This window comes from Camelus bactrianus, chromosome 11 (assembly GCF_048773025.1).
Source record: "Camelus bactrianus isolate YW-2024 breed Bactrian camel chromosome 11, ASM4877302v1, whole genome shotgun sequence".
NCBI lineage: Eukaryota > Metazoa > Chordata > Mammalia > Artiodactyla > Camelidae > Camelus > Camelus bactrianus.
The window spans coordinates 47,322,884-47,335,740 of record NC_133549.1 but is presented as its reverse complement, the minus strand read 5'-3'; the positions used below and the strand labels follow the sequence as shown (position 1 = coordinate 47,335,740).

The following is a 12,857-nucleotide window of genomic DNA, read 5'->3' as shown; positions in this document are numbered from 1 at the left end:
CAGGACTAGTTGCAGTTGTCAAGAATACCACAAAAATGGTGTGTCCTCAGTGCATCTTAGATATCAAGAGGTTTAACTTTGGTAATTTGGTTATATATAGTATTGTCATCCAGATTTCTCCACTGTAAAGTTAATCTTTTCCTTTGCAAATTAATGAAGAACTTATGGGGAGATACTTTGAAACTATGTAAGTATCCTGTTCCTCTTAGAATCTATTGATATGCATGTCTGAAACAATTATGATACTGGTTGTCAGATAATCTTTTTTCTAACTCCATGATTCCTTCTATATTTGTTATTTGGCATTCTACTGAGAGGAAGTCCTGCCACTTATTCTTGTTCATTTATTTATGTTAGCATGTACTCATGGATTCTTTTATCCTCTGGGTTATAATCCACTATTACTTATTTTGATACTCAAATTATCCCAGTTTTAACTAGTGAGAGCCTCTTCAAGTTGTCTCCTGTGTCCTTTTGATATGACCTGTCCTTTTTGAGCATTTTTTAATTTTCTGATATAGCAAGATATTCCAGGTATCTTGTACTTTCTCAGCCCCAGCTCTGAACTCATATTGACAGAAACCAAGATCTGGACACTAGATGTTCTCATTGTTATTGGGGTGTCATTTTTTTCTAAGGCTCCCTAGATGGACACAGCTAGAGATAGATGTGTGAATGTGTATATATACATGCACATAAATTTCTATTTCATATTTGTGCTCCCTTTTCAGACAGTGAGAAACCTGGCTCTCGTCCACAATATATTTACTTGTTCAATCTTAGAATATGCATTAAATAATTTCACAATTTCTAACCCATAATCATGATGAGACATATCCTTACTACGTAGAGCAGGGTTTGGCAAACTATGACTAGCAGGCTAGATGCCTGCTGTTGCAAATAATTTTATTGGACAGAGCCATATTTGTTTACTCAGTCTGCCTGTTTGTTTAAATGTTGCCTTTGGCTATCTTTGAATCCCTTTGCACTGCAGAGATTACATCGAAGTCTGTATAGCCTCTAAGCCTAAAATAATTGCTCTTTGGGTTTTTAAGAAAAAGTTTGCTGATCCCTGCATTGGTGTTTAATATCACTTTATAGCCTCCTTAGTTTTTATAAGTTTGATTATATTGTGTCTTCTCTGTATTTCTTTGAGTTAATTCTATTTGGGTTTGCTCAGCTTCTTGAATCTATAGACTTATGCCTTTAACCAAGCTTGGAGAGTTTCATCCATTATTTCTTTGAATGTTTCTCAGAAAAAAATTCTCTATTTCTAGGAGTTTGATGACACAAATGTTCGATCTTTTATTATGGTACCATAGGTCTCTGAGGCTACAGATGTATAGTCTGTTTTCTCTTTGTTGTTGTTAAGATTGAGTGAATTCTATAATGTCTTCATGTTCACTGACCCTTCCTTTGTGATCTCTAACCTACTCTTGAACCCATTCAGTGAGGTGTTTTATTTCAGTTACTGCTTTTTTCAGCTTTGTAATTTTTTATTTGCTTCTTTTTAAAATCTCTTCTATTTCTTTGTTAAGATCTTTTTTTCTCTAGATGTGTTTTAATTGCTCATTGGAACAATTTTATGATGGCTAGCTGCTTTAAAATCCTTGCCAAATTATTCCAACATTTGAATTATCTCAGTGTTGGCACTTGTTATCTTTCCTCAATCAAGTTGTGATTTTCCAGAGTGCTTTTCAATTGTATCTTGAACAATTTGTTTATTATGTTAGGAGATTAAGCATCCTATTTAAGTCTTTTTTTAAGTGGGCAGGTTCTGAACCATTTTGGGGGCTGTGGTTCCAGTAACAGTTTAATTTTCAGAGCCCTAGCAGTTTTATTCTGGCATGCATCATTCATATGCTACCCATATGAGAAGAATCTGTGTTCTGCTTTTGACAAATGAAGTGTTCTAAGCATGTCAGCTAGGTCAAGTTGATTGATACTGCTATTTGGGTCACCTATATCCTCACTGAGTTTCTGCCTACCTGTTCTATCAATTACCAATAGAGCGGTGTTGAAATCTCCCAACTGTATTCTAGATTTGTCTATTTCTCTTCTCAGTTCTGCCAGTTTTTGCCTTATACATGTGATGCTCTGTTGTTAGATGCATACACATTTAGGGTTGATATATCTTAGAGAACTGACCCTTTTACCATTATGTAATATCCCTTTTTATCCTTGATAATCTTCCTTGTTCTGAAGTCTACTTTGTCTGAAGTTAACACAAATACTTCAGTTTTCCTTTGATGACTATTTGCATATATATCTTTCTCCATCCTTTCAAATTTGGCTTTTTATATTTAAAGTAGATTTCTTGTAGACAACATATAATTGGATCTTGCTTTTCAATCAAATTTAACAATGTATGGCTTTTATTTGGTGTGTTTAGACCATTCTCATTTAAAGTATTGATATAGTTAGATTAAAATCTACCATTTTGTTGTTTTCTGTTTGTTGCATTATTTGTGCTTTGTTTCCTTTTTCCTTTCCTAATTTAAGTTGAGCATTTTTGTTTTCATTTTATCTATCTCATTGACTTATACTTTAAAATTACTATTTAAAGTGGTTTTTCTAGGGTTAATAATATATATTTTTAAATAATTTTAATCTACCTTCAAATAATTTGCTGTTTCATGTATAATGAAAGGACTTTATAAAAGTATATTCTCAATTCTTCCTTCCTATCTCTTATGCATTGTTTTCATGTATTTTACATCTGCATATGCTATATTGACCCAGCACACTGTTACTCGGTTTTATATATATATATATAAATACATATATATATATATATATTTTTTTTTTTTTAATACAGCTGCTAGAAATGTTAAAATTACATCTGTGGCTCACATACTTCTATTAAATGATGCCGCTCTAGAATTCCGGCTATTACCTATCCTAGTACCTACTTGTCATCTGTTTTTCAGTACTGTTGTTGGTCCTTTTTATTATATCATGTTCCATTCTGAACTCTTCTTTCTAGATTCTGAATCTAGAAAGCATTTCCCTACTTTTTATCCCTAGTGTCTAGACATAAGGATTTCTGACTTCTTCCGTGTCTTTGAAAAGGAATACTAGAGTAGGACTGAAATGGGAAGGGAACTATGATATACTTTCTTTAAGACCTATGGAAGTCATTATGCAAGTCATTTTTCTTATCCTCCTGACATTTATTATGTACACCAATGTTTCTCAAAGTGTGGTCTAGGGTCCCTGTAAAAGAATCAGCCAGGAGCAAGCCCCAGTAATCTAGGTGAGGTTTATGTATACTGCAGTTTGAGTCCCACTGCCTTTGGCATTTGCTGTAGATTGTAGTCTCTTATGAATAAATTTCATCTTCCTGCTAGGTTGTGATTCCTTGAGAGGATAGATTTGTGTTGATAGCCTCCAAGCTTACCATTTAAAATTCTTTTCCTTTTTCAATTATTTCCGCTTAATCTGTAGTTGAACTTTGGTATTCAACACATTTGCCTCCTCACTTGATTTACTCACAAGGTGTACCATCTAGTGGTAATAGAGGGTAACCTGCATTCCCCAAAGTTTAACTCTGTGGTCTTGTGAGATGACTTTGAATGCTGTTCTAGGGAACCTTACTGAGAGAATGAAGCCGTCAATTAATTTTAAATGTATGTTCTGACACTGATTTTTTATCGGGGTTGTGTTACATTGTACTACATTGCCGTATGTATAGTTTGTCATACCTCAATATAATTTTATGATTTATTTTATATCATAGACAAGGCAAAACTGCTTAAGAATAGAATGCCTATGGACAGTTTAGGGACTTGAGTAGAAGCTGTGGGAGATGTCCTTAAGTAACATAATCTAGTGGGAGGAGTAAAACATGTAGAGAGCTCATTTTATTAAGTGTATAGTTAATATTCTATGAGGTACAAAGTGTCATATCTGGAGAAGGGCTGGAAAAAGTTTTATAAGAAAAGAAATATTTTCAAAGGTCATTTAGTGGCAGATGTGCTATCAGTCTGCTGTGAAAAGACAGTTAAGAACATGGGCTCTGGAGCTAGACTGCTTAGGTTTGAATATGCTGTTTTTTGAGCTGTGTGATCTCGGGCAGGTTATATATCCTTTGAACTCTAGTTTTCCATTTTAACAGTGTTATTCTCTTCTCCTATAGGAAATCTAAAGATATAATCAGCAAAACAACTTCTCACAGTGAAAAATTTTGTGCTGATTTTGATGACTTGTCAGAGAAACTTAGATGTTTTAACCAGGAAGGTACAAAATTGGTTGAAGAGTCTGAGAAACACTGTGATAAACTTAGTAGCCGCTTTGATACAGTATCTCAAGAGACTGAACAGAGGTGTGAGGCTCTGAACACAAGCACACTTTGTTTTTCTGAACAGTGGATATCTTGCATAAATAAAAGGGAAGAGGAACTTCAGAATTTATTGAAGGTAATAACTTTGTTATGGAACCTACTTTAGGGAAAATAGTGATAATCAGAAAATTAAATATTCTTGGCTAAGAATTGGTTTCAAAACACATATTTTAAAATATAATGAATGACTTAAGTTTTTAAGTATAATGGTTGGTATGCTTATACACGATCTTGTTTCATGTCTCTGTTGCCTAGATGTCGAAATTATTTAACATTTGTCTTTCCTATAGCCATCTTTGATTTTTGACTTGTTAGTTCCTTCAGTTAGGGGCACCGTGACTTTTGCTATATAATATCTTTCATTTATATATGCTTTTTGCTTTTCTCCTGTAATTGCTGATTCAATTCAAACCTGTTGCTACTTTAAGTATTTAGGATATTACTCTGGTTGCTTAGAAGATACTTAATAGGTTTGTGGGTTTGCTTGAACTTGACACTTGCATGAACCCTTTGTGGCTTGGTTTTTCTTCTGTGCAGTGAAAAGATTTTACTTGTATTCTCAGGAATTAGGTAAAAGAACTTAAGTACTTTAAGCTATATAAGCTTTTTTCATTAGAAGGAACTAATTCTAATGGAGAAACAGCTGATTTCAAGTTTGAAGCAGAAAAAATGTATCAAATGAGCCTAGAGGTCTTGTCATACCAGAAAGTAAGGAAGCTGTTAAAAATTAGTGAGTTGTGTCAAAAAGACTTAGGAGCCAACCTGATGACACTCCACTGTTTACAGATGGTACAATTTGAGCATCAAAAAGAATAATTGCTACAACAGATTAAAATATATCAAATATATTAAAACCAATGAATTCATTAAAATTTCATAGGTCTCCTTTCGATCATGCTAGGGAAGAAATGAATTATTCTAAGAAGTGGTAAATAAGGGGAAAACAATTGAGCATCCATCTCCTTTCCTGAAAGAATTCTATCTTGGTTTAGCAGGTAATAGATGAAGAAAGGTATTTCAAAAGGAATCCCAGCTAATAAAATGCAGAAGAAATGATAGAATTAGAATATCAACATTTTGCAACCCTTAGTGAAATAATAACCCCTGTGGACACTTAAGACTGCTTACACCATTTGATCAAAAGCTGGCAGATTTTTATAACTAATAGGGTGACCTCACTCAAACATACCGATTAATCTTAACGTGAGAGACCAACCAGGCATTATGTGTTTCAGTACCACCTGAAGTCAGTGCCAAGAAGCTAAAAACTGATTTAGAGCAAACCTTTAGATCTAACTTGTAGAAACCTGTAGATCTAATTTGTGGAAAATACAGAGGACAGATGAACATGTGAAACTACAGCTTAGAGATGCACTCGACCAAGTCCAGGAATTAGAGATAGTCACTAGAGCAAAGACCTAGTTTCTTCAATGAAATTTTTTTTCAAGGAGAAAAGTATGAGGAAGGATAACCTCTATCAAAAGAGAGGTAAGACTAGAGGGCCTTAAATCCTGGGTTGCCTGGGATAGGCCTTGTTTATTTCTATTGCACTGGGATAATTATTGTTAAGAATGGTCCTTTTTTACTCTGAGAAGTATCTACATTTGGATGATAAATTATATAGTCACTTAAGACATATCAACCAAATCTAATGATAAATTCTGTTTCAAATAAAACAAGTATAAAAAATATTTGAGGCAGTTGTTGAAATCTGAACATTGACTAAGACATTTGGTATAAAGAAATCAGTGTTAAATTTTTTTAGATGTGAGAGTGGTCTTATAAAGTTCTTAACTCTTAGAGATGTATGCTGAAGTAAATCGATGAAATGATATAGGATTTGCTTTAAAATAAACCTGGTGGAGAACAGGAGTAAGTGGCCAATCTGTTTGATCTATACCCTGTGTATTAATAAATGTTGAGGCTGGGTAGTGAATATAAAGGGGTTAATTATACTATTATCTCTACTTTTGCATGTGTTTTTTTAAGCTTTTATTATGGAAAATTTCAAGGTAAGGAGAAGTTAATATATTGAATAAAACACCAGCAACTTTGATTTTAATAATGAAAGCTCATTTGTATCATTTACAGGTTGTAAACCAAGGTTGTGAGACTTCATGTTCGGAGATTACTGAAAAATTAAGTGGACATAAAGCAGCTAATGAGAACCAGCATAATATTTTTCTTGGTCAGATAGCTACTGATGAAGAAGAATTAATGACACAAAGTCAAGAACTTAATAAAACCGTAAGAATTGGTTTGACTAAGCTTAATTGCTTTCTACAAGAGGATCTGAAACTGGATATCCCAACAGGTACTTTAAAAGGGAAATGGAATTGTTAAAATTTTTGAAGTTGAATTCAACCATATACAGCGCCCAATGTTCAGAAAAACTAGGCCCTGCCATTGCCCAATAGGAATTTACCATTCTTACTGTAATCAGCTCAAATATGGAAAAATTGGAATGGTAAATAGCTTCAATCAAGCATTAGATATCATGATATAGATGACATATACTCCTAGAAACTTAAGCATCATAATTCAGTAAAATCTTACAAACATTCAGGGAATTGGTTTTGTTAAGAGAGAACATTTTAAAAACAAATAAAAGAAAACCAACCAAACATCTATCTAGCACTATTTATAAAAGGACATTTTAATACCAAAAATAGTGGAGAAAAGTGATTAAATAAATCTAGCAAAGCTCACCACATTATGCATTTTCTTGTGTGTATCTCTTGTTTTGTCATGGGCTGTTAGATTGGCATTTAGGAATCACCATTTTGGGAGGTCAGAGATAGCAAAGATCAGTGTAGGCTATGATGATTCAGGAAAGCCTTCCTGAAAGAAGGTATAACAGACTACTTAATACAGGATGAGTAACTGAGTTATTCATTGGACTGTGGTAGTGGTTGCATGCCCTGTAAATTTACTAAAAATCACTGAGTGAATTTTGTGGTATGTCGATTATACCTTAAAACTTTCTTTTTTAAAGTAATTATAAAAGGAGATGATCCTAAAGGAAGGATGTTAGTTTATTTTTTCCCTAAGAGGCCTGATATTTATTGTCCACTTTTCAATGAAATTAGGAACATAACCGTTAAGTGGAAAGGCAAGTGCCTGTGTAATTTATGAGAGCATGAGTTATTATAAAGAAATGTAGCTGGTTAATATTTAGCTGCCACCAAATTTTTAGTGAAATGATTATCCCTATCAAACTGGTAGTGCTGGGAAATGATTATCCCTATCAAACTGGTCATGCTCTGACTCCAATAATGCTGTCATTTCTCATAGCACTCTGAATCCTTTTAGAGCCTATAATACATCTTATATACATGCTCAGGAATGGAAAATTTTTCAATAAAAAATGTTAAAAAAAAAAAAGGAATGGAAAATTTCATGTTTTGGCATAGGTCAAATTTTGAAAATAATTGGATCTATTTAAGATCAGTTGTCAAGGTAGGAAATACAATATATGCCTGACAGATAATAAGACTGATTCTCATATATGGCAATGGTTCTGTACAACAGACTCATTTTGAACTATACATTCTACCATTAAAAAAATATCTTATTCATATCCCACACTTCAATTTTTCCTACTTATGTTATGCCCACTAAAGGTACGACACCACAGAGGAAAAATTATTTGTACCCATCAACACTGGTGAGAACCCAGCCACGTGAACAGCTCTTTGATCAGTTGAAAAGGAAACAGCCTGAGCTGTTAATGATGCTAAACTGTTCAGAAAACAACAAAGAAGAGACCAGTCAGGTAAAATTCATTTTAAGCATCATACTTATAGAACCCTCTCATCAACTCTTGATGTCATTGACTTCATATGAAGGATTTTATTCTTTGCCCTTCAGTCCTACCCTGTCTTTCATTAAGGATACCTGTCTAACCATTAAGCCTGTTTCTTTTAATTGGGCCATTTTTTATTTTTAGACTAATACATAATTATAATAGACAGTGTTTATGTTGTGCTTATTATGTGCACTTTACAAAAATAGTTACTCAGTTAATTCTCTCAGTAACCCTCAATGGTGGATCCTAGTACTGTCCCCATTTTACAGGTGAGGAAACTAAGAATTACTTTGTCCCAAGTCACAGGAATGGAGCTGGAATTAGAACCCAGACAAGCACCACAAGCTGTGCCCTTAACTATGGTAATTATAGAAAAGTTGGGAAATTGGAAAGTAACAAAGAAGAAAATAAGAAAGAAACTGTAATCTCTTTATTCTGAGAGTACCACATTTAACATTTTATTATAGGTACTTCTCTGTATGAAAACATAATAGGAATTATTTTTATTATTTTGTACACTTTGTACTAATTTTGTTGAAGTTTAACTTTTGTGTAATAGACACTGTGTTATTTTCAAAGAAGAAAACTGCCTTTACTTTTGTGAAGATTTTTAAGCCCCAGGACTTAATGACTCATCCAACTTCTTATTTTAGGACTTAGATGAAGAAAAGGCGGTTCTGGCGGACACTATTGAAGAACCTCTAAGTCAAGAGCCATCTGTAGATACTAGTATGGATTGTTCATCAAGTGGTGGGGTTCCATTTTTCCAGGTACCTGATTACATCTTATCAGATAACCCTTCCACATCTGATGTCAGTCGGCTATTTAATATTCAGTATAAAGGCATTACTCTTAGTGGCTGGGACAGAAAAAATATTTTAGTCATTCCTCTGGGATGGCTTGTTAACTTTTCTGACTTTAATTATTTACACAAATATGGTAATTGATTAAGGGTTTTCTGTAGGATAAATAAAGGCAAAATTTGACTTAATCCCACCCTCAGCTGGTAATCTTCAACTGTTACAGTTATCCCTTTTCTGCCTCCAACATACTCAGATGATACTGAATGCAGTCATTTCTCTCTTCCCTCCACCTTTGACATGGAAGTCCTAGAGCCTATCTCTGCCCATAATCAGACTTTGAAGGCCAAGAAGTTTGAAAGATTGAGAGACCAAAGGCCTCTCAGGTTAAATGACTGCTTTCTCCTGCCTGAGGCTTTTCTCCTGTTAACTATTTCCCCATATTGCCTGAACTCCTCACCTGCCTTGATCTTGTGTGTTTAAATCCTGTGACCTTTCCTACTGCTTCTTGGAGAATGGCACTATAAACTGCCTAACACTTTTCCCTCGAATTTGAAGACATGAGCCTAGACAGTCTGTGAAGTAAGGATTTCCTTACATAGGACAATTGATATCTGTATTTTATAGTTGAAGTGCTGCTTCTGATATGCACATGCACAACTGTACCTGTCTTTAATAGACCAGCAGGTCTTTCCACCAAGATCTAAATATTCTCCATCCCTGATTTAAGTTGTTAAAATTTCTAAGTCAGATTCTATTAAATTCCTCTCTATCTGCATCAGGGCAATTTTATCCCCAAAGTCTTCCTACCTTATGCTTTATTCTTTACTATTAGAAAACTCTAAGTGTATTTCCTTCTATTTTTTGACCCTCTTTTCTGTCTTGTAAAGTTAAGAAAAGGGAGAAAGTTAAGAAAAGGGAGAAAGTTAGGAGAGGAGAACCTTACTGACTACTTAATCCCTGCTGGAAGTCCTTTCATTATTACAGCATATAGCATTTTGAAGGCCAGGCTTAGTGGTTCAGCTCCAGCAAGGAAGTCCCTAGCGTACCAGGAAAGACTTGGGATGGAGTTCAGACCTTTAGCTGAAGTCCAGAAATTTTTTTCTCTGATAGCAGTCTGATATGGGGAAACTGGGTTAAAAACTCTGAAGTTGGTTTGTAATTTGTTTCAGAATTGATAAATGGGTCTACAATGAATGTCATCAGTCACTTAAAGCTCTCTAAGGGCAAGTACTAGGATTCCAATGAAATATTCCCAAATTAGAAATATGAAATAAGATTTTTTTTAAAAGATAAAATATAGTTTAAACAAAAAGTATCTTGAGGTACCCTATTTTTATCAGATTCTCTGCTTAAAATGGAGTTGCCATTTTTTTGTATGATGGTAAACATTTTTTTCCCTAGAGCAAGATTTCTCAACAGCAGCACTACTGACATTTTGAACTGGATAATCCTTTGTTATCCTGGACTGTCCTGTGTATTATATGATGTTTAGCAACATCCCTGGCTTCTACCTACTAGAAGCCAGTAGCACCGCCTAGTTTTAACAACCAAAAATGTCCCCAGACATTACCAAATGTCCCCTGTGCGGCAGAATTGCTCCCTGTTGCAAACCATCGCTCCACAATAAAATCTGTAATTATTCCTTGAAAAATCATACAGAAAATTAATATTTCTTTTACCTCACTTGGTAAATGAATAAAATGAAGAAGGCATTGATTTCTCCTTGCCAAACAAATCATTGGCTCAAATTTGTGCTGAGCATTTTCTGAAGTTTTCCACACCTAGTTTCTTGCCTATAACTCAGAGAACTTTGAAAATAGAATATGGTTAATATGTATCAAATGTTACTTTATATTGACTTAATTTCTCCCCTTAAATCCACAGCATAAAAAATCACATGGAAAAGACAAAGAAAACAGAGGCATTAATCCATTGGAGAGGTCTAAAGTGGAAGATACTACAGAGCAATCTGTTACGAAGAGCAGATTACCTCTACGAGCCCAGAACAATTTTTAGTTCACTCGAGGATTGGTAATTTTATTTTTTAAGAAAAATGAAAAATAAAACCTGTAACTCCAGAACTTGAGCCTTGTGTATAGATTAAAAACGAGTAGAAAATATCAAGGCAGTACTGTAAATTTAGTTGCATTTAATGTCTACCCATTTTTCTGTCATTCCTGTAGTTCACTGTATATTGAGTTTCATTTAGAATTTGCATTGAGTAAATATATATTTCTAGCTTTTGATATAAAATAGCGCTTTTATAACAAATGGAAAGTACTTTTCTTGTGTATTACTAAATAGCAGATACATAGAATCTGCACTGTTCTTTTTACACTTGAACTTACAAAGGTAAATGTCACCAATGCTTGGTCTTGGGAAGGACCATATTCTTTCTTTTCTTGCTATGATTGAATTATGTTTATATTCGCTTGCCTCCTTCCCTAGACTTTTTCATTCTGCCTTCTCTCACTTTCTCCCTTTTTATTTGTCACCAAACCATTTGTAGAGCTACAAAATGGGATCCATTATTATTATGAGATAGCCAGAATTTTACCTAGAAATCTTTAACACTTTTCTGTGGTTATCTCTAAAATCACTGTCAACAATAAACATAAATGTAGAAGTATCCCTTCCCTCAATATTTTTAATTTGTTTCCCCCTAGATGTAAAAGCATTTCATTCCTTTATGAGGCCTCACACATTAGTGCCCAGAGAGTTCACAAAAAGCCATCTTCTCCAGAATATAGATTGCTATTATGGGAGAACCACCTAGAGCTGTGATTAATGGCTATGTGGCCCCATTTTGAGGCCTGTATCTTGTACAGAAGGTCACAGTGATTTAAGAGCTTTCTGAAGCTGTTAATTATGACTATAATTTTTATTCTTTTGTTTACCTGATGAAACTTTTTGTTGTTCTTTGTATATAATAAAATATGTGTGTATATATTTTTCTCTATTGACATCTTAACCCTTAGAAGTGCCCTGACAATTTTGATCTGGCAGCCAGATTTCTGGAAATTGGGATGTTTCAGCATGAAGAACCAAAGCACTTAAAAGGAATATATGCAAAGAATAAGTTTTGTGCCCACATCAAGTTGAGTATACAAATTCAGAGTTTGATATCTAAGTAAAATCAAACCCTGTTGGAGAATTAGCAAATGTGCTACTTTGAGGAACTAAATTTGCCTTGCAGAAGTATTCATTATCTTAATAAGAATAATCATATAATTTCTCTGCAAAATCTGATATCAACATAAGCTATGGATAATATCTAATAAAATAAACCACCGTCAGTAAATCCATGATTAATAAATTTGGTTTCTTATATTAACTTGCTTGTCCCATTATTTCTTATTTGGCAGTGGATATGTTTACAGAGTTAAGCGAGTTGTATTAAAATTCCTAAAATAAACTTTTACACAGGTACCACCAAGGAAGAGGGCCTTGGTAAGCAATTCCAGGCTTTTGGGTGCACTCCAAGGGGCTAGAGCTTAGAGTGAGATAAACGAGGAACAGATTGTCCCTCACAGGGCCTGAAGTCCAGCTTTAAGGCATCTCATTCCCTGTCTTAAAGTTACCTAGGAATGCTAATGCATCTAGTCGAACTGCCTGACAGAAGCAAAAATAAATCTCTGGCGAATTTTAACATCCAGAGCCATAAATTACTTCTACAAATTTTCATACACAATGTCATGCACTCAAAAAATAACCTTCAGCAAAAATAGAGTAGGTAGCTTCAAGGACTCATTCCTCCTCCTCTGACAAAACAATTTTGTCAGAACTTAGGAAAACAGAGGTTTACAGATTCAAGCAAATGTTGAATCAAGAACAAGGCAATGTAAAAACTAGGAAAGCTTTCTGGGCTCCATTCTCCTTGCCAGCTCTGTGGTGGTATTGAAGA

At 34.2% G+C, this 12,857-nt stretch overlaps 1 protein-coding gene across 1 annotated transcript in view; it reads left to right on the top strand.

Moving 5' to 3' along the window:
* KIF11 (kinesin family member 11) overlaps window positions 1–12,287 on the top strand; it is a 37,593-nt gene extending 25,306 nt beyond the window's left edge. The window contains exons 18-22 of the mRNA XM_010971219.3: window positions 4,139–4,418; window positions 6,434–6,656; window positions 7,966–8,117; window positions 8,804–8,920; window positions 10,838–12,287. Of these exons, the coding sequence (XP_010969521.1) occupies window positions 4,139–4,418; window positions 6,434–6,656; window positions 7,966–8,117; window positions 8,804–8,920; window positions 10,838–10,969 (904 nt within the window). The 3' untranslated portion in view covers window positions 10,970–12,287. The remainder of the gene's footprint in view (window positions 1–4,138; window positions 4,419–6,433; window positions 6,657–7,965; window positions 8,118–8,803; window positions 8,921–10,837) is intronic.
* The last annotated feature ends 570 nt before the right edge of the window (window positions 12,288–12,857 follow it).